We start from the raw sequence: 24,707 nt of genomic DNA, 5'->3' as shown, positions 1-24,707 counted from the left end.
GCACGGTAGGCTTCATGTCGCCTACTCTGACTGCTCCCGCTCTGAGAGAGGAGACCTCAGCGCTGCAGGACGCGCAGATGAACGGAAGTGGAAAGTTGGAGACAGCACCGCCTCAGGGTCCCCGCCTCTGTGGACCCACCAAAAAGGCACAGCCCCTCCCAGCATTGGAATCTGGCTTCTGCAAGCTCAGGATCCGAAGCTCCCTGGAGAAATCTCAGCCCAGGTCTGAGCTCTCCCTTGGTCCCAGACCTTTCCACATAGCAAGAGCCCCAGTCACTAAAGGAAGGACCTGGGTTCTGTCCTTGATGGCCTCAGAAGCTGGACTCCAACCAGGACACTCATTTCCTGAGAGCCTCCCTGGAGGGTCACTCCTGGGCCATTTTCAAATGAGTGTTTACTTAAGAGAGTTTTCCTAGACTGCAGAAATACCTCCTGGTCTAGAGGTGTACATGGCTGCATTCTGAGAAGGAGACCTTGCATGGAGACCCAGCGTCTGATGGCTCGTTGTGCAGGAACGGGGGGGGGGGGTGTGTGGAGGGACCTCTGCCCATGTCAGTGTTTCCTCTTTCTACGCCACTGTCTCGAGTATTTCCCTACAGTAACAGCACACTGACTGATCTAGCAGCTGAAGTAAATATGCGCTCCTTCCTGTGCTCTGATTCCCAGTTCTCATTTTCATATTTTTCCTTTAGGAATTTGAGGGATGACTCCTGTCACCTGCTCCAGAGAAAGTCACCGCAGCTGTTCACACCCTGTGTTATGGGGCTGAGAACTCTGCTGGGCTTCCCTGCTCTGGGGGCCCTGGCTGTGGCTGAAGAGCGTGCAGCCCGGCATGAATAGGCGGTGGCAGGCCGTGCCCCACGTGTAGGTCTTTCCTTCCCTGTGTGCTTTACCGTCAGAGTGCTCCCTGTGTTGGGTGACAGTGACAGGCGGGGGTGTGCACATCCAGGGAAAGTGGCTGCTCCTGCTGTTCCCTCATGTGCTCCCTCCAGGGCTAAGGGCTTGACCTGGGGTAGAGATGCTCAGCCTGCCCAGAGGCCTGTGTTGGACCTATGGAGAAAGAGAAGGCTGCAGGAGTCAATACAGCATAGAGAAAAACACTCTCCAAGTCACAGGGCCTGGGGGGTTGTGAGCACGTCCTTGTCCTGCGTGAAGAAAGCACCGTGAAAGGTAACAGCGCTGAGAGAACGCGGAGCAGTGAGGCTCCCTCTGAGCTGCCCCAGGCAGGGTCACTGTCCTCGGAGTGCGAATAGCCTCTGCTCACCGGGACAGTGGGTAGAGCTCACAGGAGCTGGTGACTGTGAGACCCTGTGAGGCAGTGAGGTGTGCATGCTGACTGCTCCCCGACAGGAGGCTCGGTGTCCTCACGCCAGGAAGTGTAAGGACAGAGCTGGGCCATGGTCCCCGTGTTCCACACGGTCCAGTGCTACCTGAAGGCCCTAGCAGACCTGTCCTGCAACACAGAGCAGTGTGAGCAGAGCACGGGGAAGCAGCAGTTGAACATGAAATGGGAGCGGCTTCACTGTGTGGAGGGATCAGGAATAGCCCCCAGTCACGTGAGCTATGGGCGCCACTGGGCGGGGCTCTGGAACTGGTCTAGGAGTGGAATTTGGAAAAGTGGGGAGCAGCGGGCAGGAGCAGCCTGGAGCCTGCTGGGGAGTTTACCTGGGATGCTGGTGAGAGCTTAGAGCATCAGACGCTGACAGAAATGCAGACAGTGAGTGCTGTGCTCACGAGGCTTCAGATGGAAACAAGGACTGTCTCGGGAAGTGGGTTAAAGGCAGCTTGTTCAATAGTTTGGGGAACTGTTGTCTTTTTGCCAAACTAAAATTTAAACATCTTGTGTCTCCTGAGAATTTAAAGTACTCCAGAAATACTAAGAAAAAACTCATATGGGATCAAAAGAATGCATTGGGAATCTCAGGGAAAAGAACCTACAGACAACACTGAAAGAGGCTGTGAAGAGAATTCCCTTCCCAAATAGTTCTTACCACTGTATTTTAGGGTCAGGAGATCGTTGCTTAAAGGGTGGAAGAGAACAGTTACAAAACTTCTACTGGTGGGAAATTGGTTAACAGGTTTTGGTTTGCAGCCACATTTGAGTACATTGTGGAAATGTGGAGCACAAAAATATGAAAAGTTTATTTAAGACCCGATTTGTAATTTGTTTTTAATCACCCTTGAAAAAGAAAACCCACAGTCTGTAACTCTGACAGGTAGGTTGTGTTATACCACAAAGCTAAGAGGATTTGCTGCTGGTGCGGCTTCCTGTTAACACCAGGTGAGCTGCACAGGCCTGGCTGCACGCAGTGCCCGGGAGAGAAAGGGTGTGGCCGTCTGTCTGTACCTCCTCACCCCGTCCCGCTGCAGCACGGGCTGTGTGTCCTGCAGCGTGGGTGGGTCCTGCACGCACCAGGCTCTTGGTGTCTGTGGAACCTCTCCGCCCACTGAGCGGTGTGCCCCTCAGCCCCGACCTCAGCCAGCAGAGGAAGTGGCGTCCCCCTACTGCCCCAGGGACACAGAGAGCGACCCGGTCACATTAGAGGATCCTGGGATTCGGACAGTCTTCCTGTTGGGGAGTTGGATATCAGTACAATTCCTCAGGTACATGTTGATAAAACTTCCTGTGGACAGGAGTCATGGAGGACGCCTGGCTCAGAGAAGTGAACAGGAATCACGTTGGTCTCAGAGCACTGATGTTCCAGACCTGAGAGTCCAGGGAGATCAGGTACTAACAGTGAATTGTGCACTGCATGCCACTGACACTGTGGGGTCCACAGACCTCCTAACTGAGGCTGAGAGATGAGGGTGCTTGTGTGACACTGCGTGTCCACCCTGAGCTGCCCCCGAAATACGGGAATTCCATGTGAAGGAACACCACGTGCTAATTCCAGCAGCTAGGGAACCCTTAGTTCAGAGTAGCGGGCTAGGGCTTGTTCTGCACAGATGCTGATTTCAGGGAAGAAGAGGGATGAAGGTGCCCTGGGCCGGTCAGCAGAAACTGCTTCCATAGCATGTGGTGTGCAGAGAGCGGCCGTGGCTCCCTGTCCACAGGACGCTGGGCTCGAGGACAGGTTCACAGTCTCAGTGCTTGGGCAAAGTCTCTGCACCAGCACTTTCCGGGAGGGTGGCAGGTCATGAGACATGGCAGGAGGGATTCTGCTTGTTACCTGACACCAGCAGACAAAGTCATCTTGCCATCCATGTCAACGTTACAGCCTGTGAGTCTCTTGCATGAGATCCAGCTCCGTGTCAAAATGGACCTGTGATTCTGCATTCCCACCATTGACCAGGAGCAGAAGAGAAGTTCCTGCAAAAAAAGGGCTGAATTCCTGCTTTTCTACATCGCAGCCTCGAATTCCATATTGCCTATGAGCTCCTGACTTGTGGCAGTTGTGGGCAGTGAGTTGAATTTTAGCTTTTATTCATTTATTCTAATTTTAATGTGACATCCACCGCTAGGCACTGGCCTGTTAGGTAGATCAGATACAGAATACACTTTATCACTGCAAATTTTCATTGCATAATTTCAAGAAAGAGTGGGCTGGCCATCGGCATCAAGCACTTCAGGATTATTTCAGGAGACTTTCAGAATATTTAGTCACCAGCAGTGAGAACTCGAGTGTGGCTTACATCCTAACACGTCTAATGTCACTAAAGGAGGCTGGGTATCACTAAGGGACTCTGGAGAGTTAAACACAATCCCACCCTCTGCAGATTCTGCTGGTTCCACCTTGGGAAGGACAAGCACCATCCTATAGAAACCTGCCCTGGAGAGGCGAGGTCCTTGCCCGAGCTGCTCTGTGAGCTCAGGGTCCAGGGGCAGCCTGGCCCTCCTGTGAGCTTGGTGGGTGCTGAGTTCTCTGCAGGCCTGACCTCAGCTCACAGTCCTGGGTACACAGAGCAGTGGTGTGAACCCTGCTGGGAAAGGTCTGTGGTCTCATGTCTTTATCACCTTCCGTGTGCCTTAGACTGCATGGTCCTGACAGGAGGAAGGGGAGGGATAAGAGCCCAAGGCTGTACCCGTGAAGGCAGGACCATGGGATGTGCCTGGGTTGATAGCTGTAAGGAGGTTGTCTGCGCGGGGAGCTCCTCTCCAATCCATCATGGGGTCTCTTCGGGTTTAGTGTCAGAGATCAGCTCTCAGTGAGTTTGCTGTTTAAAAATCCACTGTGAAGCTCAGAGGTGAGGGTCCCATGTTTTTTGAGCATGGCTGAGCACAGAATCACATCGCCCCTAGGGGAAACAGGGCGTAGCCAAGCTGGTGGAAAGATTGTCGTGACCTCGTGGAAGAGCAGGAGACTGGGCTTAGAGAGGGAGTGTGGAGCCGTTCTCCCCTCAGGGCTATCAGTGGTTTCTTCACTTACATACCTGCGAGGTCTCCCCCATCCCAGAGCCTCCCTATGTCCAGGGCGCCTGTGTTTGGGCAATGTGAAGCTCACCCCAGCATGAACACAGCAGGTCTCCCAGAACAGCGATTTCTCTTAGAGTGCTGATTGAACCTGAGGCAGTTTCTCCTGAAATTTCCTTATTAATAATACTGTACGTATGGGAGAATAGGCTGAAACCCTCCAGATTCAAGCAACAGAACACAAATGTGGAATTTACTTATAACAATTCTCTTACAGAGGCTTGTCTCAGACTCTGCAGCTGGAAAGCCCTTTGGTTCTGCAAGACAGGATGCAGGAACTGAGAAAAGTCAGAACACAAAGAGAATGTGATTGTCACAGCCCCAGGTCACACTCTGCAAAGCTCACTGCTTGCTGCCCACACAGGAGGCTGACCAGCTCCTTCTCACCTCGCACAGTGAGGGAGGCGTGAGGGAAACTTTCAGATGAGGCCCAGGTGCAGCATCTCTAACCAAGGCCGCCCCGAACCCACTGCCCGACAATCCCAACGTGTGCACACTGCACACCCCGCACTGCTGCCCCGGAGCCACAGGGAGATGTTGCTATGTCCTCCCTGCCCTTGGGAGATGCAGATGTGATTGTGCTTCTAAAGCAGCATTCCCCGGCCACATGCACATAGTGATCAATATCCCAATATTGACGACTAATCAAATAAATGTGCTTTATTCACTACACGCATCTCCTTCAAAGATTGCGGTTATTAGAGGATCATGTTACTCATCTGTCTTCCATTTCCGTTCTATCCGTGGTCACTACTTTTACTGATTCGTACATTTCCAGCCCTTCTTCCACACTCTTCCAGCCCTGGTTACTTTGTCCTTCTCATAATTCGAAGTTCAACCATTACTTTAAAATCTTTGAAAATGAACTATTTTCTGTCCATTTTACTTCACATATGATATAAGTAAAATGAGTAAAATACCTTCTACGAATTCATAATATTTTCATGAATTTGGTGGTATTTGGCAGGGTTTCATTTTTTTAGAGAAAATCATGGTACATTTAAGTTCTCAGAGGCTAACATAGAATTTTATTTCTCTCGTTTTATGAACAATTCTTATTCCTATGAAGAGCACTTTAACAATGTCAGTCCATTGAAGGTTTTCATGTTTGACAGCACTAGACAGGTTTAATTTCCGCTTGGTCATCATGCTTTTCTGTTTACTGTAGATACCAAATGGTACTGCATATGTGAAAAGTGCAAAGAAGTTAAAAGTACATATTTTCAAAACCAGAAAAAAGTAAAAAGGAAAAGGTAGGACACAAATAGTATGTATAGGTATGTTGGTATAGGGTATGTCAATCAGCTTGGTTGTGGCAACTTGTTACAATGTAGATGTATGGAAAATATCAACTTCTATCCTTCAAAGGCATCAAAGTCTTATCAATAATGTGGTAATGAAGGAAAAATATCTTCATGAAGAAATTGGACAAAATCTGGTGAATGTGTGGATCTCAAGTTAAACCGGTCTTTAATTTTCTTCATTTAATATTTATTATATTTAAATATTATATTAAATGTTTATATCAAATGAGGGGCTGGGGTTTCCCTGCAGTGAGAGAGAAATTTCCTTTTATGGTGTATTGAAGGTTTTCATTTTGTGATCATATAGTGGAAGTTTAAATTCTGCTCTGAAGACAGCCTGGTATATACATGCATAACTGTTGTTTGTATTTGTTTGAGTAAAACCCATGACAGGTGTCCCTTTGTGGTTACTGCTGCCCCCTCCCTTGACTCCTCAGCTCCTTCCCAGGCAGTGTGGTCCTGGGCCCCAACACATCAGCTCTGCCCGACTCCTCCTCCTGTCTGCCTTCTGGGCATTGGTGTCCGTGCACCCAGCCAGGCTCTCCCTGTTTCCAATGATGGCTTTGGTTCCTCCTTTGCACCCCTTCCACACTTTTGCAGGAGGACCTCTCATGTTGTGCAAAGCACATTTAAATGCCTACAAGTGCTGAGATGATTCAGAAGTAGACAATGTCTTCAGAGCTTTTTCTATAACCTGGGTCCAAATGGCCCATCCAGGTCACTCATGTCCTTTGTCAACATGTTTTATTGAAGTTGAAGCCTACTGGCCTTGTTCGTACAGTTTGTGCACTTTATTTCTGTTCAAAGAAGTTAGTGCCTCAAGGAAAAGACTGGAAGAAGGGAGATTAAAGGTCAGGAGCATAACACAGACTCTCTAGAGCAGGAAGCCAGACTCCTGGAAAACAATGCCTTAGGGAAGTAAAAAGGAAGAATAGCCACGGGAATCAAGAAAAGCAAATAAAGAAAACTATATATCACAGAGAAACTGGAAAAAAGGAAGAGAATGCAGAGAAAAGAAGAAAGCAGTCTGAAACAGTAACCCCACCTCCTGAGAAGGGATCCTGTCTTTGCCAGCACAAATAAATCTGGCAGAAAGAGCTTCAGCGAGAAACAACGGACTGAACCGGCAATGCTAGCCCCAAGAAAATCCTGTCGTTATTGTCAACTGCAAATACAGGGTTGGGTTCTACTCTGACCGTGATGTGCTCCATGTGGCTGGTTAGAGTTGGAGAAGAAATCCATTGCAGCCTCTCCCATATTTGGGACTGATTAATCAGGAGCCATTTAGGGATGAGCTTAACTGCTTAGGACTAAACTATTCCAGGAAAGAGTTGTCACATTCAGGGTTTCTGGGTCACCCCGCCGTAGCTGCTGGGTGGGAGACAGCCGGAAGAGGCCTTTACAGGGACAGACTCCCTGAGAAGTTGGAGCAGTGCTGAGCTCAGGTCAGGCAGGACTTGGTGATCTGTGTCTGTGGTGATGAGCCAGGCTGTTTGCCTGTGATTTTCTATGAAGGTTGGGTCCGAAAGTGCTGGCATGAAGTCCAGCAGACTGCCGGATCCCAGCTCTTGGAGCCTACGAAAGCTCAGCGCTTGGGGATCCGTTTGTGTTCCCCACATGCCAGTGTGATCGAGGATGTGCTTCAGCGTGGACAGTTGCCAAGCATGGGGGTGAATGGACAGAGAGAGCTCTGGAGCGAGGGTGTTTCACAAGCCCACAGGCCATGAAACTAGCGGTGACTTGGGCACAGAGGGCCACAAACAGTCAGTGTTGCTAGAATAAGTGCAGTGATCAAAGCAGACACCACTCATGGATGGACACTGCCCAGTAGGAAGTACAGGGCAGGGCTCAGCACACACAGGAAAGCAGTGGTAGGAACAGAGTAAGCTCTTGCTGTGACTCCCTGCTCCTCCAGCATCCGGTGTATTCCAAGCTACAGGCCTTGGAAAGAAACCACCCTCCCAAACATGAAGAGGAATTTTCTGGATTTTTTCTTTGTTTGGTTTTAGGGATTTTTCTCTGCTTTGCTTTGTTTTCTTCTTTTTTAATCATTTTTCTTTTCATTTTTCATTTATTTTTTTCTGCTACTTTTACCTTAATTCTACTAATTTCTTCTATTCTTCAAGTGGATATTTATCTCACCTTTCTCTTCTCCTCATCTCCCTTTTCATTATTTTCAAATTTTATTTCTTTCCGTTTTTCTTTTCCCCACCACTTCCATATCTGTTTTTATTATTGATCAGCATTATTAATTTTTAGCTGTACAGTTGATTCTAGACTCCTATTGCTGAATTCTTTTCTACTTTTGATGATATTAGAGTTGATTCATTGACTAGATATTTGCTGAATGTCAGAAATGGGTTTCTCTTTGTATCTGTGTCTGTATTTCTATGGTAGCTCTCTTTGCTAGGAATAAGAGGGCTATAGCTATAACTTTTATTCTTTCTTAAGGTATGTCAATATCTGTGTACTTTGGGTTCTAGTATTTGTGCTGATTTCTTTTACATTGGTAATGGTGGTATGACTGCCTCTGTTCAGTGGTTTCACTGTAGGCTAATAACTGTATTCCTATCAGAAACTCTCGCGCTGTTCTTCTCTCCTCTGTGTGTGGTTGTGGGGATCAAACCCTCATGAGAACGCTGGCCATTGTGAAAATCCTGAAACACAGAGCTGAATAGGTTGAACATGGGTGTGAACACACATACATGATGAAACCCAAAACACACCCCAGGAAGACATATTTATTTCCAAGTCTCCACCACTGTGAGAGCTCAGTGAGTGCTCTCTCACTTGCTCAGTTCCTGGCTGCATGTGGATCCTTCTCTGGCTGTGCCAAGTCTGGAAGTGTGGAACCCCAAGGAGCGCCAGGACCAGGTCAGCCAGGCCGATCCAGATGAGAATGTCCACTGTGTGATCTTAGGGACTGAAGCTAGGAATTAGTGACAAAGAGGTCAGAAGAGACCAAAATCACCCCAGGATTCCTGAATATCCACCCAGGGTACCCACCTTCCCTGAAGAGGGCTTCACCTGTGAATCTAGCTCCATGATTGAGAATTCTCTTGCTCACCAGGTTTGGAGTGTGACTGGGTTTGTGATGGGCTGACAGTCTCCACTGGTCCTGAGAATCAAGAAAGAGGCACAAAATGTGTGAATCACGGAAGGACCAGAGCCTTTACTCAGAGTTCCACAACCTTATATCTTACCAGCGGGACATGACGTCATGAATCCATAGGAGCCCTTTCCCTGTTGGGGCAGGTTTTCCTCTAATCTGTCCAGTGGATTCTTCATCCTCACTGCACTCTGTGAATTCACAACTTGGGTCTGAGTCACTTAGGAATGAAGGTTGTCTGAGTTCAAAGAGCTCAGAACTGGTAACAAATGTGATTTCCAGTTTGGAAGTTACTGAGCACTGTGAGCTCTTGGTTCACCTGGAATGCAGGACCATAGACACTGATTCTCCTGGAGGTGTGTTTCCTTCATTCACTGGCTGAGGACCCAGGGTCCATGCATGAAACTCTGGTCCTCAGGGCTCCTGAAGCTTGGCTTCATGGAGGGGTGAACATCTGTGGCTGTGACCAAGCCAGGGGCTTGGAGAGAAGAGGAGAGGAGAGAAGAGGGGAGGGGAAGGGATGGGGAAGGGGAAGGGAGGAGAGGAGAGGACACGGGACAAGAGGAGAGGACAAGTGCCCCATCATCCCTGTAATCTCATGTGGAGGGATCATCTCATGGTGTGAAACACCAGTGCAGCATACACATCCATATAGACATATACATATCTATTTTACATGGTGGCAATGACAGGGTTTCCTAAAAACAGTGTATGTAGTTTTTAGATGTATAAATCCATGTAGAATGTCCTATGACAAACATGTTAAAAGGTAAAACTAGAATAAATAAAGAATGTGGGTGAACACTAAAGGAAACACAAACATATAATATGAACACAATCGTGCTGTAATTCAGAAACTTCAGGCTAAATGTGAAGAACTCCCTTCAGTGCTCTTTGTAAGGTGGATGTGTTAAATTTTTGTCGCTGTGACAAAATGCCTGAAAAATCTTAGCTGAGGGAAGGTTGATTTCAACTCTCAGCTCAGGGATTGCAGGGCACAGTCTCCAGCTCCACAGCTTTTAGGGCCATGGGGAGACAGGAACCTCATAGCACAGGTCAGGGAAAGAGGCTCACAGCAGCCAGGAAGGAGAGAGGGGGAGAGAGAGAGACAGAGAGAGAGAGACAGAGACAGAGACAGAGATAGAGACAGAGACAGAGAGAGGCAGAGAGACAGAGAACTACCCATGACTTTGTTTTTAGAGTTTTTATTACTATTATTTCATGAGCACAGGTTTGCAGGAAATACTGTGTAGAGTCACCTTCTGGGTAGATTCGAGTATTCAACACATCCTAATTCTTTTATTCCCTTCTCCTTCTCCCTCCTTCTCTGGGTCTCCGTGTCACTAAGGATCTTTCCCCCAGTCTCCTTGTCTTTCACGTTCCTTTCTGAAGTGCACCCTTCCTGCGTGCGTGCTCCGGGCCATCAGTGCCCTCGTGTGACCTCTCCCCCATGTCCTTCTCTCACCTCTTCCTCATCTGTGGCTTCTTGTGTGAGGTGGGATTCGCCACAGCACGGCGCTCGGGGTGGGAAGACATAGTCCACAATCACAGACACTCATGCCTGAGAAATGGAAGTCCATCTACAGTGCTGAAATTTACATTTTCAGATCATATCATCCAGGTTCAGGTATATTTACAGCTAGAAAAATGTCAGCCCATGGGGTGTCACTTCCTCAATTCCGCATGATCAGTGTGCTTTCCTTCACAACATGAGCTCACATTCACGAGGACTGCAGCCCACGGCGGGACACATGTGTACTGTGGGGTGGGACTCAGCCCACAGCACCCGTCTGTGGGGAGATCCAGACAAGGAGCCTGGTGAGCTATCTCAGCTCCCAATCCTCATGATCATAAAAGAAAACTGTCCAGCACAGGGCATTTCACTAAACATTTTCCTCACTACTAATCTACTGTGATGAAGAAACAAAGCAAATGTAATTTCTAGCGGTAAGTCTCCCACTAAGAGGGCTTCTAACCCAGCATCCCCTAAGGTCAGGCTCAGGACTTGCACATTTCCTGTGTGGGGTCGAGAGTGATGGAGGCCCCTCAGTGTGCTCCCCTTTTGCTCCTGAGGCCGTGGATCCCACCAGTCAAGAGGCAGCATCTAGTGGCTGTTTAATCTCTAACAATATCAGTATTTAACTATATTTGTAAAGTCTATGGTTACAGCCTCCACCCCGACATCCATTACATCAGAAAACACACCCGACCTGCAGTGCCGCCCCAGCTCCTTGCCCCATCATTCCTGAGGGGACAGTCCCATGTCTGTCAGCCCATCAGCACCACGGCTGCGCTGGGGGTTACCCTCCACCCAGCCTTCACACTGGGTGTCATGGCCGCGTGCTGCCTTCCCCCGAGTTCATGGGTAGCTGGTTGCCCTGACCCGAGAATAGGATGTGGGATATTCCACCTAAGTCAGTCAGACATTCTGAGTCCTCAGACAGAGGTGCTAGGAGCTCAGTCATCGCATACTCAACACAGGCATCAGACCCAGAGGGGAGGATTTGCTGCCCCCTCCTGGTGGTTGTCTTCCTGGCTGTCTTGCTGGGACAAAGTTCTGGACACCCCCAAGTTAAAGGAGGAAAGGGATATTCTGGCTCAGTTTGTAGAGGTTTCAGGCCACAGTCGGCTGGCCCCAAGGCAGGGGGAGTGGGGGAGGAGAAACAGTCCACGGTGTGGCGGGTCGGGGAGTGGGGAGGCCGTGAGCTTCCCGCCCACGCTCACGGTGACCACCTCTTCCCACCAGGCTGCCCTGCCGACATCACACCCAGCTGTGAACCCATCGGCGACGACTCCAGTGTCACGCAGACGCGATCCAGGCCCGCGGTCCAGGCTCCTCCCCGAAGCCGCACTTCTGAGTGCCTGAGGCTTTGGGGTCATCACCCGGACCTGAGGGGGAGGCGCATGTAGACTCTCTTCCCGCGGATGAGGCTTCTATACGCCAACTTGAAAGCTGTGCAGGCCCAGGACGAGCGACAGCGCTCACCTGCTCCAGCCAGGGGGGCTGATAACTCGGCCCAGCGCGGAGTGACACCCAGGGAAACGCGAGCGCCGGGCCGGCGTTGATGGCTCACGGAGCACGGTAAACGCAGCGCGAACACCCACGGTCACTCAGGGTGCTGGTGATTTACGTGCAGTGAGGAAAAGGTGAATACCAGCTCCTTCAGTGGACAGGGATCCTCCTCCACCCAATTTAACCTCACCTTCCCTCAGGTCTAGAGACCTCCGGTAAAAGAGGAGTGCGGTTCTTACTGAAGGAGCAACCAGCCCCTCCCACCAGGCATGAGGAGCGGTGCTTTGCTGGTGCCTGCACTGGATCCCAAGGGTAATCTTCACGCTGGGCCAAGGAGGACTCTAGCACGTTTTGAGGTCTAGGGCATAATGACTTTAGGTGATCTGTGTAAAATGGCACCAAATGGACACATCTGTCTCCTACTAGAAAGCCTCGTAGGACACATGCAGTCCTGGTTCAGGGGGATCTCACAGCAGGAGCCGTGGGCCCGCCCGTGCACCCAGGGCCACCTGTCTTCCTGCACACACGGGGACAGTGGACAGATGGGGCCCCCGCTGTGACCACTGGAGCTGCGCACTGAGATCTCTCTTCCCCGGGGGTACCTGGCAGCACCGCAAAGATCTGCCCAAGGAGAGCACGGTGGGAGAGCCCTCTGCGTGGCACAAGGGTGGCTGTGGCCGGAGCCGGTGCTGCTCTGCCCACGGACGGGAGCCGTCCACCCTGTGACCTTTCCTCCCAGGCCCCGCACGCCCGATAGCACCTGCACGGCCTGGCTGCAGTGAACTCCCTGTGTCCTGCACACGAGGACCCTGCTGGAGACACCACTGGCGGTGAATTGTCCCTTTGTCGGGGTCTCTTGAGAGACTGTCCTAGATCACCTCCTGAGAGTTGGGGATGCCCTACTTTCTCTGGGTCTAACTTCCTCTCTATCCTGTCAGTCCTCTGTGAGGGTCTCTCTCCCCACCCCGGAAACCCTTCCTAACACGTCCCTGTGTGCGCGTCCTCACCGCCTGGACTTCCTGGGAGCACAGGCTGAGGGGCTCCTTTGTTTCCTCTGCCAGATCGGCTCTGTCTGCTTTTGCCGGAATCCACAATGTCTGCAGTCACACGTTTTCATTTGCATCCAGTATTTGGATGTTTATTATCTTCCTCCTCCTGGTTTTTGTTTCTGTTTTCTATGTACACAGTCAGGCTGCCCTCACACACTGACTTTTTTAATTTCTGAAGGGTCTCAGCTCCTTCCTTAGCTGTCTCCGCCATCACTGTCGTTGCTATTTGTCGTCATCATCCTGCCTTCGTGCCCTTGCCTGGACCTCTAGAGAGATGCTAAGCAGAAGCCCAATAACACAATTCATTTTATCCTCCTTAATTCTTGGGGCAAAGATACCAGTTTTCCTTTGTAAGTAGGGAGCTTCTTCCAGGATTCTTGTAAATTTTTTCCAAATCAATTGAGTGCTTATCCTATTATTTGAAATTGTGAACATCTGCTGGTTTTCCATAGAATTATTTCCTTGATCCAATTCAGGTGAACACAGTTTTTCTTCTTTCTGTAAATGCAGATGACATAAATTACTCACACAGCCGTGATTCTCGGGGCAGCCCCACCTCGCTCACACTTTTAGACCCCAGGGTGTGCTGTTTCCTCCTGTTTAACCCAGGGGTCCTGCGCTGTCATTTTCCTCTAATGAAAATGAAGGAGAGTTTCTGGTGGGAGCATTGTCTCCCCAACTGCACGGGCTGCCACGTTCCTCTGTATTTCTTTTGTGAATGTTGTTTTCTTTTTCAGTGTACTCAGGGTTTTATTAACCTTATTAGATTTTAAGGAGTTTACATTCATATTGTTTTAATATAAATTACTATTGTTTGCTATGCTCATTATTTCCTACTTTCTCACTTTGTCAAAATTGATGCCATTTTCCTGTAACCTTAAGTTATTGAAATTTTTGTGTTTTTTTGCTTCAAATTGTTTATTTAAGGCTTCATTTACTCTAAAGTATAGGTACTTCATAAGCTTGGCGTGTGCTTTTAATCTTATAATAAATTTGAGCACTTTGGGATTTCCTTGGCTGAGTCTTAGCTATATTTAAAACTCACTTGTTAAGTATTCAGATGTGTGGCTGTAGCTCCCTTGGACTACAGATTCAGGTGATGTCTAGAATCCCTAAGGGTCCCGCGCAGGACCCCCAGGCTACCTGTGGTCCTTGGATGAGTGTGCATGGGGCAGCTCCGGTCTCTCCCGCGGCTCCCACGTGCCCAACTTTGCACCGTGGGATCTGAGATTTCTCCTGGACGCGTTGAGGAACAGGTGGGATCACACGCGGGGCACAGCCGGGGGCTCCTATCCCTGAGCTTGAAGCCATTCAGCTGGGTGTTGGCCACTCCCTGGGGGCCTTCAGAGTCAGCTGCCTGGGGGGAGTGAGAGTGGGGACCAGAATGCGGGTGCAGCCTGGGACAGCCTGGGGACCTGCAGGGCACAGCACTCACCTGTCTGCCCCTCTGCCTGTCCTCTTGTGCAAGTCTGTCCTTCGGGTCCAGGAATAGCCTTGCCATGGAGGAAGCAGGGGAGACCCCGCCACATGTCTGTCCGGAAGGCTGCCCCTGGGTGTGGGTCACTTCCTGGGGGCCCCTGTGCTCAGGGCTCTGCAGCAGGGAAGAGGGACAGAGGCTGCTCCTTGACTCTGCTCTGCACCATCGCTCAGTCCACAGGGACTCCAGAGTGAGCGCTGGGACAGCATCAGCTCGCACCCTCCCTGAGCAACTTCCAGTGGCTTCACGAGCTGCATGAACGGAGCGATGCATGGGACTGAGACCTGCAGAGCTCTGCACCTGGGCACTGACACTCCTGTCCTTTATCGGTCAATTCCAGTGAAGCAGACCTCAGGCAGCTCCTGGACAAGTGCGGTGTCCCCACCGGGCCTGGCATTTGCTGCTCCCTGGACAGTCCCACGCGTGTCCTGGGTTCAGGTCTCTGCTGAGACACACGGGCTCAGAGGGTCCGCTCTGCACCTTTCCCTGTGGCCCTCCCTGCTCTTCCCCAGCCTCTCCGCCCTTCCCGCCCTGTGTCGCTCACAGCGCTGCGCACCGCCTGGGTCTCTGCGCCCTGCCTGGGCTCCGTCACCTCTGTCTGTCTGTGCGCGCGCTGTGCTGCTCTGGGGACACAGACTGCTTGGTGCTGGTGGCCGTCCAGCCACACTCGCAGCCTCACAGACAGTGAACCCTGGCGGAGACGGCGCTCCCTGTGGGGCTGGCGATGGAGACTGCAGGGAGCAGAGGCCAGCTGACGGGACACCGCTCCTCACTCCCTGGGCGCCAGCCTGCAGGAGCTTGGGGAGGCTCTTTGCGGAGACAGAGAAGAGGGTCGTTGCCCTCAGAAGCTCACGGTCTTAAAGGCAGAGCGCACAGATCTAACCAAGGGAACTACACAGTGGGGAAAAACGGAGAAATTAACGCTGGGGGATGAGAGCGGGTGGACGCAGGGGAGGACGATTTACCTCTCTGTGTCTGTGGCAGTCCTCTGGGGAGGTGGCAGCAGAGCTGGGTCCTGGGGACAAGAAGGAGGCCACCCTGTGCCACCCGCATGGAGCCCTCGCTGCATCTGCAGTGGCTCCTGCTGCACAGGGTCAGACACGGCTTCCTCTGGCTTGCGGGGCCCTAAGCACGGCTGCTGACCCCTCCCTGGGGCGAGCCCAGGCCGTCCTCTCCCTTCTCACCTGCCTTCCTGCATCGGCCATGGCGCCGGAGTCGCAAGAGCACAAGGAGTGCGAGCAGGGGGAGCAAGGCCACCGAGACCCAAGTCAGAATGCTCAGGTTCCTTCCCGGACCTTGGCCAGGGGTGACGTGCAGATCAGGAACTGATTCACTTAAATGATGACCCTCCCCTGTGTGGGGTTTGCATTCATCACCTCAAACTCCCACAATCCTATGACATGGCACTGCCGTCCCCACCCAGGCAGCCTACAGATGAGAACATCACGGACCAGAGAAAGATTCTCCTGCCCGGGTCCTGTCCACACCTCCACTTGAAGCCCTCTCTCTGGACACAAGCAGAGCTGAGACTGGAAGGAGGGCCGAGGTGGGCTGACAGCCTCCAGGCAGCCTGGATGCAGGACACCCAGGACAGAGCCGAGACTCACCTGCTGAGATGTTGGGCGCTGAGGTGGAGGAAGCAGGGCCCCCTGAGCATCCTGTGGATGAACACGGTGTGGAGCTCCCTGAGGGCGGGGGACTGGGACCAGATGATCCTGGCAGTGAAGACAAGACAAGGTGAGGTCCAGGTCTGCGCCGGGCACCCTGCCACTGAGAGTTGTAGAAAACTACCCCTGAGGTTTACTGGACACCCTCCCTGCCCACAGGCACTTTCTAAATTCAAATCATAGGGCTAGGAAAGGCGTTCCTTGGAGGAGCCCTGTTGGTTTAGAGGAAGGATCTGTCCGTCCCCAGCTGGAACCCCTAGGTCCTCCTCACTCCAACTGAGAAAAATTCCCTAGGATTAAGGGCATGAGTGACACTCTGAGCTGAGAGACGACAGGGACAGGGTTTTCCCAGGAGCTCCAGGGGGTCACTGGCTGTGGACCACACCTGGGGACTTCTTCTGTAATAGCCGTAGCATCTCAGTGTCCATCTTTGTCCTGTATTCACGGGGCCCACAGGGAACAGGGCCTGGAACGTTCCATTGGGAAGTCGCCCTGAGGCCAGGGTCCACGAGAGCTTGTCTTCTCCTTCCTTGGTCAGAATGAACCTGTCAAATTGTTGCCTCGTGCTACACTGGAGGGTCACCTTGTCTCCTGAGGTCACCTCAGGGCTGGGCAGGGCTGTGAGGCTGGGTTTGCTGGAGACTCCTAGGAGAGAAGGAGGCAGCGTGTGAAATGGACTCACACCTCCCGCACTGCGCCCAGGGCTGGGCTGTGAGAGGGGGGCACCCCTGAGAGCAGACCCCTTCCTGAGGGCAGAGCCTGGGGCTGGGACCCTGAGTGTCCTCTCACCTGTCACCACCAGCTCCAGTGGGTCACTGTGGTTTGACCAGCCAGCAGGGCTGTGATAGGAGCAGCGATATCGCCCTGCATCATCTTTTGTCAGGGATGAGATGGGGAACTCGGCCTTGTTGGGAGTAGGATTGATGGTTCCAAGGTCCTTGATCTTTCTTCTCTGTACAGATGGTACTTCTGGACCCCCAGCATCCCCTCACACCAGATGCTCACAGAACTCCCCCAGGGGATCACAGAGTTCGGCTCGACCAGGAGCCTGGGTTTGGGGAGGGTCGCTGCAAGGAAGTCAGAGGCTGAGCCCAGGTCCTTCTCCGTGCCCTACATCACTCCAAGGCCTCTCCCAGTTCCTCACCCTCAGCCCAAGCCTGTGTCTCCCCAGTGAGGCCCAGGGGCTGAGGATGGGGCAGGACACGGGGCCTGGGGAGGACTCACCTGCGGGTCCTTGCAGCCCCATTGGCAGACTCAGCCCTGGAAGAGAGTTTTCTGTGCTGTCAGAGGTTCCATCTGGTGCCTCAGCTGATTCCCCCCTCTCCGCCCCAGCCTGGTCCCCTCCTCCTCCCAGCACTGACCCAGGCACAGCAGAACGGGCACGGTAGGCTTCATGTCGCCTACTCTGACTGCTCCCGCTCTGAGAGAGGAGACCTCAGCGCTGCAGGACGCGCAGATGAACGGAAGTGGAAAGTTGGAGACAGCACCGCCTCAGGGTCCCCGCCTCTGTGGACCCACCAAAAAGGCACAGCCCCTCCCAGCATTGGAATCTGGCTTCTGCAAGCTCAGGATCCGAAGCTCCCTGGAGAAATCTCAGCCCAGGTCTGAGCTCTCCCTTGGTCCCAGACCTTTCCACATAGCAAGAGCCCCAGTCACTAAAGGAAGGACCTGGGTTCTGTCCTTGATGGCCTCAGAAGCTGGACTCCAACCAGGACACTCATTTCCTGAGAGCCTCCCTGGAGGGTCACTCCTGGGCCATTTTCAAATGAGTGTTTACTTAAGAGAGTTTTCCTAGACTGCAGAAATACCTCCTGGTCTAGAGGTGTACATGGCTGCATTCTGAGAAGGAGACCTTGCATGGAGACCCAGCGTCTGATGGCTCGTTGTGCAGGAACGGGGGGGGGGGGTGTGTGGAGGGACCTCTGCCCATGTCAGTGTTTCCTCTTTCTACGCCACTGTCTCGAGTATTTCCCTACAGTAACAGCACACTGACTGATCTAGCAGCTGAAGTAAATATGCGCTCCTTCCTGTGCTCTGATTCCCAGTTCTCATTTTCATATTTTTCCTTTAGGAATTTGAGGGATGACTCCTGTCACCTGCTCCAGAGAAAGTCACCGCAGCTGTTCACACCCTGTGTTATGGGGCTGAGAACTCTGCTGGGCTTCCCTGCTCTGGGGGCCCTGGCTGTGGCTGAAGAGCGTGCAGCCCGGCATGAATAGGCGGTGGCAGGCCGTGCCCCACGTGTAGGTCTTTCCTTCCCTGTGTGCTTTACCGTCAGAGTGCTCCCTGTGTTGGGTGACAGTGACAGGCGGGGGTGTGCACATCCAGGGAAAGTGGCTGCTCCTGCTGTTCCCTCATGTGCTCCCTCCAGGGCTAAGGGCTTGACCTGGGGTAGAGATGCTCAGCCTGCCCAGAGGCCTGTGTTGGACCTATGGAGAAAGAGAAGGCTGCAGGAGTCAATACAGCATAGAGAAAAACACTCTCCAAGTCACAGGGCCTGGGGGGTTGTGAGCACGTCCTTGTCCTGCGTGAAGAAAGCACCGTGAAAGGTAACAGCGCTGAGAGAACGCGGAGCAGTGAGGCTCCCTCTGAGCTGCCCCAGGCAGGGTCACTGTCCTCGGAGTGCGAATAGCCTCTGCTCACCGGGACAGTGGGTAGAGCTCACAGGAGCTGGTGACTGTGAGACCCTGTGAGGCAGTGAGGTGTGCATGCTGACTGCTCCCCGACAGGAGGCTCGGTGTCCTCACGCCAGGAAGTGTAAGGACAGAGCTGGGCCATGGTCCCCGTGTTCCACACGGTCCAGTGCTACCTGAAGGCCCTAGCAGACCTGTCCTGCAACACAGAGCAGTGTGAGCAGAGCACGGGGAAGCAGCAGTTGAACATGAAATGGGAGCGGCTTCACTGTGTGGAGGGATCAGGAATAGCCCCCAGTCACGTGAGCTATGGGCGCCACTGGGCGGGGCTCTGGAACTGGTCTAGGAGTGGAATTTGGAAAAGTGGGGAGCAGCGGGCAGGAGCAGCCTGGAGCCTGCTGGGGAGTTTACCTGGGATGCTGGTGAGAGCTTAGAGCATCAGACGCTGACAGAAATGCAGACAGTGAGTGCTGTGCTCACGAGGCTTCAGATGGAAACAAGGACTGTCTCGGGAAGTGGGTTAAAGGCAGCTTGTTCAATAGTTTGGGGAACTGTTGTCTTTTTGCCAAACTAAAATTTAAACATCTTGTGTCTCCTGAGAATTTAAAGTACTCCAGAAATACTAAGAAAAAACTCATATGGGATCAAAAGAATGCATTGGGAATCTCAGGGAAAAGAACCTACAGACAACACTGAAAGAGGCTGTGAAGAGAATTCCCTTCCCAAATAGTTCTTACCACTGTATTTTAGGGTCAGGAGATCGTTGCTTAAAGGGTGGAAGAGAACAGTTACAAAACTTCTACTGGTGGGAAATTGGTTAACAGGTTTTGGTTTGCAGCCACATTTGAGTACATTGTGGAAATGTGGAGCACAAAAATATGAAAAGTTTATTTAAGACCCGATTTGTAATTTGTTTTTAATCACCCTTGAAAAAGAAAACCCACAGTCTGTAACTCTGACAGGTAGGTTGTGTTATACCACAAAGCTAAGAGGATTTGCTGCTGGTGCAGCCTCCTCTTAGCACCAGGTGAGCTGCACCAGGCCTGGCTGCACGCAGTGCCCGGGAGAGAAAGGGTGTGGACGTCTGTCTGTACCTCCTCACCCCGTCCCGCTGCAGCACGGGCTGTGTGTGTCCGGCAGCGAGGGTGGGTCCTGCACGCACCAGGCCCTCGGTGTCTGTGGAACCTCTCAGCCCACTGAGCAGTGTGCCCCTCAGCCCCCACCTCAGCCAGCAGAGGAAGTGCCGTCCCCTTACTGCCCCAGGGACACAGAGTGTGACTATCCACTATAAAGATCCCTCCTCTGTCTTTGTCGTGGCCCAGGAAGTTTATATGTGTGATCCCACGAAGAGTTATTGGAATTCTAGAAAGTTAATTCCAATCTACCACTTCCAGTGCAACCCACGGCAAGAATAAAGATGCTAAGGCATATTTGTAGTTATGGGGAGCCAAGGGGATCCTAAGTCCAGCGACAGTGATAGCCATGTGGAACAAAGGCCTCGACACAAGGCCGAACCCAGGTTTCATTCATTCATAAAGAAAGGAGTGGCTTGTGGGTGAATGACTGTGAGAATTATGGGAAGTAGGTGAGTGTCACAAGCCGGGCTAGGTAGGAGGCCTGAAATCACTTCTGCCATATGCAGAGAGAAGATTATACAGAAAGAGTAATCTACATAACATAATTGAGATAGTATCTAATGATTTGGGGTCAGTGCTTCCGCTCTGATGTGTAATCTTTGAAGCCCCAGGAAGTCATAGCCTCTATCCCAATGCTCGATCCCAGCTGACAGCGTCGAGCACTGGCTCACACATCCCGCCTCATCCCAGCTCACTCCAGGGAGCAATGGAAGGGTCCGGGGAAACACGCCCGCCATTACCAAAGACTACCATCAGCACCTCAGCTAGACTGGTACCCACTGCTTAACGCCAACTGAAGGGATAAGAAGGGGGTCCTAGCCGGCTCTGTACATATCAATACAGGGAAATAGGCTCAGGCTCAGCCCAAATGGAGGCAATTGCTTCTCTTTCAAGGAGAGTCGCCTAGGTGGTCCTCCACAGGCCACGGGTTCAGATAGTCTTCCTGTTGGGGTAGGATATCAACATCCTTCCCCAGGCACGTGTTGCTGAAGCCTTCTGTGGCCAGGATCCTCGGAGGACCCTGGCTGGGAGAGGTGAATGGGAATCACCTCTGCCTCAGAGCACTGATGTCCCAGGCAGGAGAGGCCGGGGTGACTGGGTACTAAGCAGGGAATTGTGCACCGTGTGCCACAGACACTGTGGGGTCCACAGACCTCCTAACTGAGGCTGAGAGATGAGGGTGCTCTTGTGAAACTGCGTGTCCACACTGAGCTGCCCCAGAAATACGGGGATTCCTTGTGAAGGAACATCATGTGCTAATTCCAACAACTGTGGAATCCCTAGTTTAGAATAGCGGGCTAGGGCTTGTTCTGCATAGATAGTGATTGCAGGGAAGAAGAGGGATGAAGGTGCCCTGGGCCGGTCAACAGAAACCGCTCCCAGAGAGTACGCTGAGCAGAGAGTGGCCATGGCTTCTTGTCCACAGGACTCTGGGCTCGAGGACAGGTTCACAGTCTCAGCACTTGGGCAGAGTCTCTGCACCAGCAATTTCCAGGAGGGCGGGAGGGCAGGAGGCATGGCAGGAGGGATTCTGCTTGTTACCTGACACCAGCAAAGTCATCTTGCCATTGATGTCACTATCATGGCCTGTGAGTCTCTCACGTGAGGTCCAGCTCCGTGACAGAATGGACCTGTGATTCTAAATTCCCACCATCAGCCTAAGCAGGAGGCAAGTTGCCGCAAAGGAAAAGGGCAGAATTTCTGTTTTTCCACATCACAACCTCCACCCCCCTGTGGCCTGTGATCACCTGAGTTCTGGCAGATGTGGGCCCTAAGCTGAATTTTAGCTTTTGTTTACTTCTTGTGATTTTAATGTAAGGGGTATCCATCACTAGGCACTGGCTTATTTGAGAGCTCAGATACAGAACACACTTCATCAGTGTAAAATTTTATTGCACAATTTACAGAAAGAGTGGAGTGGTCATCCCCATCGAACACTTCAGGTCTATTTCGGGAGACTTTCAGAATGTTTAGCCACCAGCGTTGAGAACTTGAGTGTGGCTCTTGTCCACGCACGTCTGACGTCACTAATGGAGTCTCGGGAGGCTGAGGATCACTAAGGGACTCTGGGGTGTTCAACACAGTCCCACCCTGTGCAGATCCAGCAGGTGCCACCTTGAGAAGGAGAAGCATCACTGTGGAGAAAACCCGCCCAGGAGAGGCCCAGGTCCTTGCTGAGCGCTCTGTGGGCTCAGAGCCCGGGGAGGCCCGGCTTCCCCATGAGCTTGGTGGGTGCTGAGTTCCGGTGATGCTGGGCTCGGCTCACAGTCCTGGGTGCACAGGGCGGTGGAGTGAACCCTGCTGTGAGGAGTCTGGGGTCTCAAGACTTTGTCGCCCTCCTGTGTGTCTTTGGCTGCAGGGTGCAGGGTCCTGTGAAGAGGAAGGGGAGAGCCCAAGACTGCAGCCCTGAAGGCCGCATCATGGGATGTGCCTGGGTTGGCAGCTACAGGGAGCTTCAGTCCCACCCAACATTAGGTCTTTTTTGGGTTGTGGTGTCAGATACAGAACAGCTCTCAGTGAGCTTGTTGTTTAAAAATCCACTGCGGAGCTCAGAAGTGAGGGTCCCACCTTTATGGCATGGCTGAGCACATGGAATCACGTTGTCCCTAGGGAAAACGGGGTGTAGCCAAGCTGGTAGAAAGATTGTCGTGACCACGTGGGAGAGCAGGGGCCCAGGCTTAGAGAGGGAGTGTGGAGCCGTTCTCCCCCTCACGGCCGTCAGTGGTTTCTTCCTCTACATTCCTGCGAGGCTTCCCCCATCCCAGAGCCTCCCTGTGTCCAGGGCCGCCTGGTGTTTGGGCAACATGAAGCTCACCCCTGGGGCTGGGGATTTAGCTCAGTGGCAAAAGCGCCTGCCCGGCAAGCGCAAGGTCGTGAGTTCAGTTCCTGGTACCGGAGAAAAACGAAAAAAAAAAAAAAAAAAGAAGCTCACCGCAGCACGGACACGGCAGGTCTCCCAGAACAGCAATTCCCTTAGAGTGCTGATCGAACCTGAACAAGTTTCTCTTGATAATTTCTTTACTAACAGTACTGTAGGTATGAGAATAGGCCGAAATCCTCTAGATTCAAGCAACAGAACACAAATGTGGAATTTATTTATAACAGTTCTCTCACCAAAGCTCATCTCAGACTCTGCAGCAGGGAAGCCCCTTAGCTCTGCTTCATGGACAGGCAGGAGGGCAGCAGGAGTTCCGGGTCTTCAGAGGGTCTCAGTTGCCAGCACTGGGGCTTCCTCCTCACAGAGGTGATCACAGCTCACCCCTGAGCATCACAGAGTCCTGCAGGACACTGGCTTAGCACAAGGCAGAGCCAGTTCAGCTCCGCAAAGAGAATGAGACTCTCGTGTACTGGGACACCTTGCATGTGTGCCGGCAGAGGACTCACTGGTAAGACTCCTATATCCCTGGAACCCAGGCCAAACCTCCCATTTGGGAAGCCCTTTGTCTTTTTGGGCAGGCAGGGACAGGGAGGACGCAGCATGGGGCACTGGAGAACATCTGGGAGAGACAATCACATGGGAGATGACCCGAGTCTGTGTGGACCCCATTCTCTGACTGCGCGTGTTCTGGTGTTGGCCTGGGCTGATCGGCTGGGCGCCAATAGTGCATGAACTCAGCCCTCCAGGGCTCCCTCCTCCAGCCTGGGTCCTGCAGATGCCATGTCTTCTGGACAGGCTTTTCCACCATGACTCCCTGCGGCCTTCCCTCCCAGGATTTACAGGACACGGGAGGCTGACTGATTTGGGGCATGTTGTTTCTTCTGCAAGACAGGATGCAGGACCTGAGAAAAGTTAGAAAACTGACCCGCTATTATTGTCATGGCCCCAGCTCACACTCTACGAAGTTCACTGCTTGCTGCCCACAAAGGAAGATGGCCAGCTCCTCCTTCTCACCGTAGCACAGCAAGGGAGGCGTGAGGGAAACTTTCAGATGAGGGCCAGGGCGAAACAGGTCTGACCGAGGCCTCAACAAACACACTGCCCAACAATCCCAACGTGTGCACACTGCACGTCCCACGCTGCTGCCCCGGAACCACAGGGAGATGTTGCTACGTACTCCCTGCCTTTGAGAGATCCAGATATGATTGTGCTTCTCCAAGCAGCATTCCCCTGCCACGTGCACATAGTGATCAATATCCAAATGTATCAATTCATCAAATAAATATGCTTGATTCATTATGTGCACCTTCTTCACAGATTGCGGTTTAGTAGAGGGAGTGTGGAGCCGTTCTTCCCCCCGCAGCCATCAGTGGTTTCTTCCTTTACATTCCTGGGAGGTTTCCCCCATCCCGAGCCTCCCTGTGTCCAGGGTTATATGTGTTTGGCCAACGTGAAGCTCACTCCATCAATGGGAAGGGATTCATCTTGCATTTCTTTTTTAGAACACTATTATTTGCGCATTTCCAGCCCCCTTTCCACACTCTGTCAGAGCATTCAGCCCCGGTGACACCCTCCTTTGTATGACTTACTATGTTAGGGTTTCTCTCCTTGAAAAGTAAGTACTTTCAGTCCAGTTTGCTTTATTTTATTTACTTTAGTAAAATATCTTCTATGAACTCATAATATCTTTTCTAATTTGGTGCTATTTTGCAGGGTTTCATTTTTCAGAGAAAACCATGGTGCATCTAATCTCTCAGAGGCTTTCACATATTTTTATTTCCGTCATTTCATGAACAATTCCTGTGCTTATATACAGCACTGTGCTGCACGTGGATCCTTCTCTGGCTGTGCCAAGTCTAGAATAGTGGAATCCCGAGGAGCACCCGGACCAGGTCAGCCAGGCCCATCCACATGAGATTGCCCACGGTGTGATCCTGGGGACTGAAGCCAGGCATTAGCAACAAAGAGGGCAGAAGAGACCAAAATCACCCCAGGATTCCTGAGTACCCACCCGGGGTAACGGCCTTACC

General features: G+C 52.0%; 1 protein-coding gene across 1 annotated transcript; it reads right to left on the bottom strand.

Annotated features, from left to right (window-relative positions):
- Positions 1-2,502: 2,502 nt before the first annotated feature.
- LOC102027356 (leukocyte immunoglobulin-like receptor subfamily A member 5) lies at positions 2,503-17,425 on the bottom strand. Its single transcript, XM_013509233.1, has 6 exons — positions 17,392-17,425; positions 17,255-17,290; positions 16,820-16,999; positions 16,379-16,675; positions 8,783-8,839; positions 2,503-2,624 (listed from the first exon to the last, which is right to left on the bottom strand). Exons 1-6 carry the CDS (start codon positions 17,423-17,425, stop codon positions 2,503-2,505), a joined length of 726 nt encoding a protein of 241 aa, XP_013364687.1.
- Between the last annotated feature and the right edge of the window lie 7,282 nt (positions 17,426-24,707).

The sequence above is a fragment of the Chinchilla lanigera genome, unplaced genomic scaffold, assembly GCF_000276665.1.
Source record: "Chinchilla lanigera isolate Chin_1 unplaced genomic scaffold, ChiLan1.0 scaffold00166, whole genome shotgun sequence".
NCBI classification, from domain to species: Eukaryota; Metazoa; Chordata; class Mammalia; order Rodentia; family Chinchillidae; genus Chinchilla; species Chinchilla lanigera.
This window is presented reverse-complemented; position numbering and strand designations above follow the sequence as displayed.

What these genes read in the sequence shown, in the direction of transcription:
- LOC102027356 (XM_013509233.1), bottom strand. Translation starts at nt 17,425, where the DNA reads ATGAAGCCTACCGTGCCCGTTCTGCTGTGCCTGG. An exon ending in GGGGCTGCAAGGACCCGCAG is followed by an intron (nt 17,000 to 17,254) that starts GTGAGTCCTCCC and finishes CTGGGGGTCCAG; the next exon opens with AAGTACCATCTGTACAGAGA. An exon ending in CCAGTCACACTCCAAACCTG is followed by an intron (nt 2,625 to 8,782) that starts GTGAGCAAGAGA and finishes TCCTGTCCACAG; the next exon opens with GAAGTTTTATCAACATGTAC.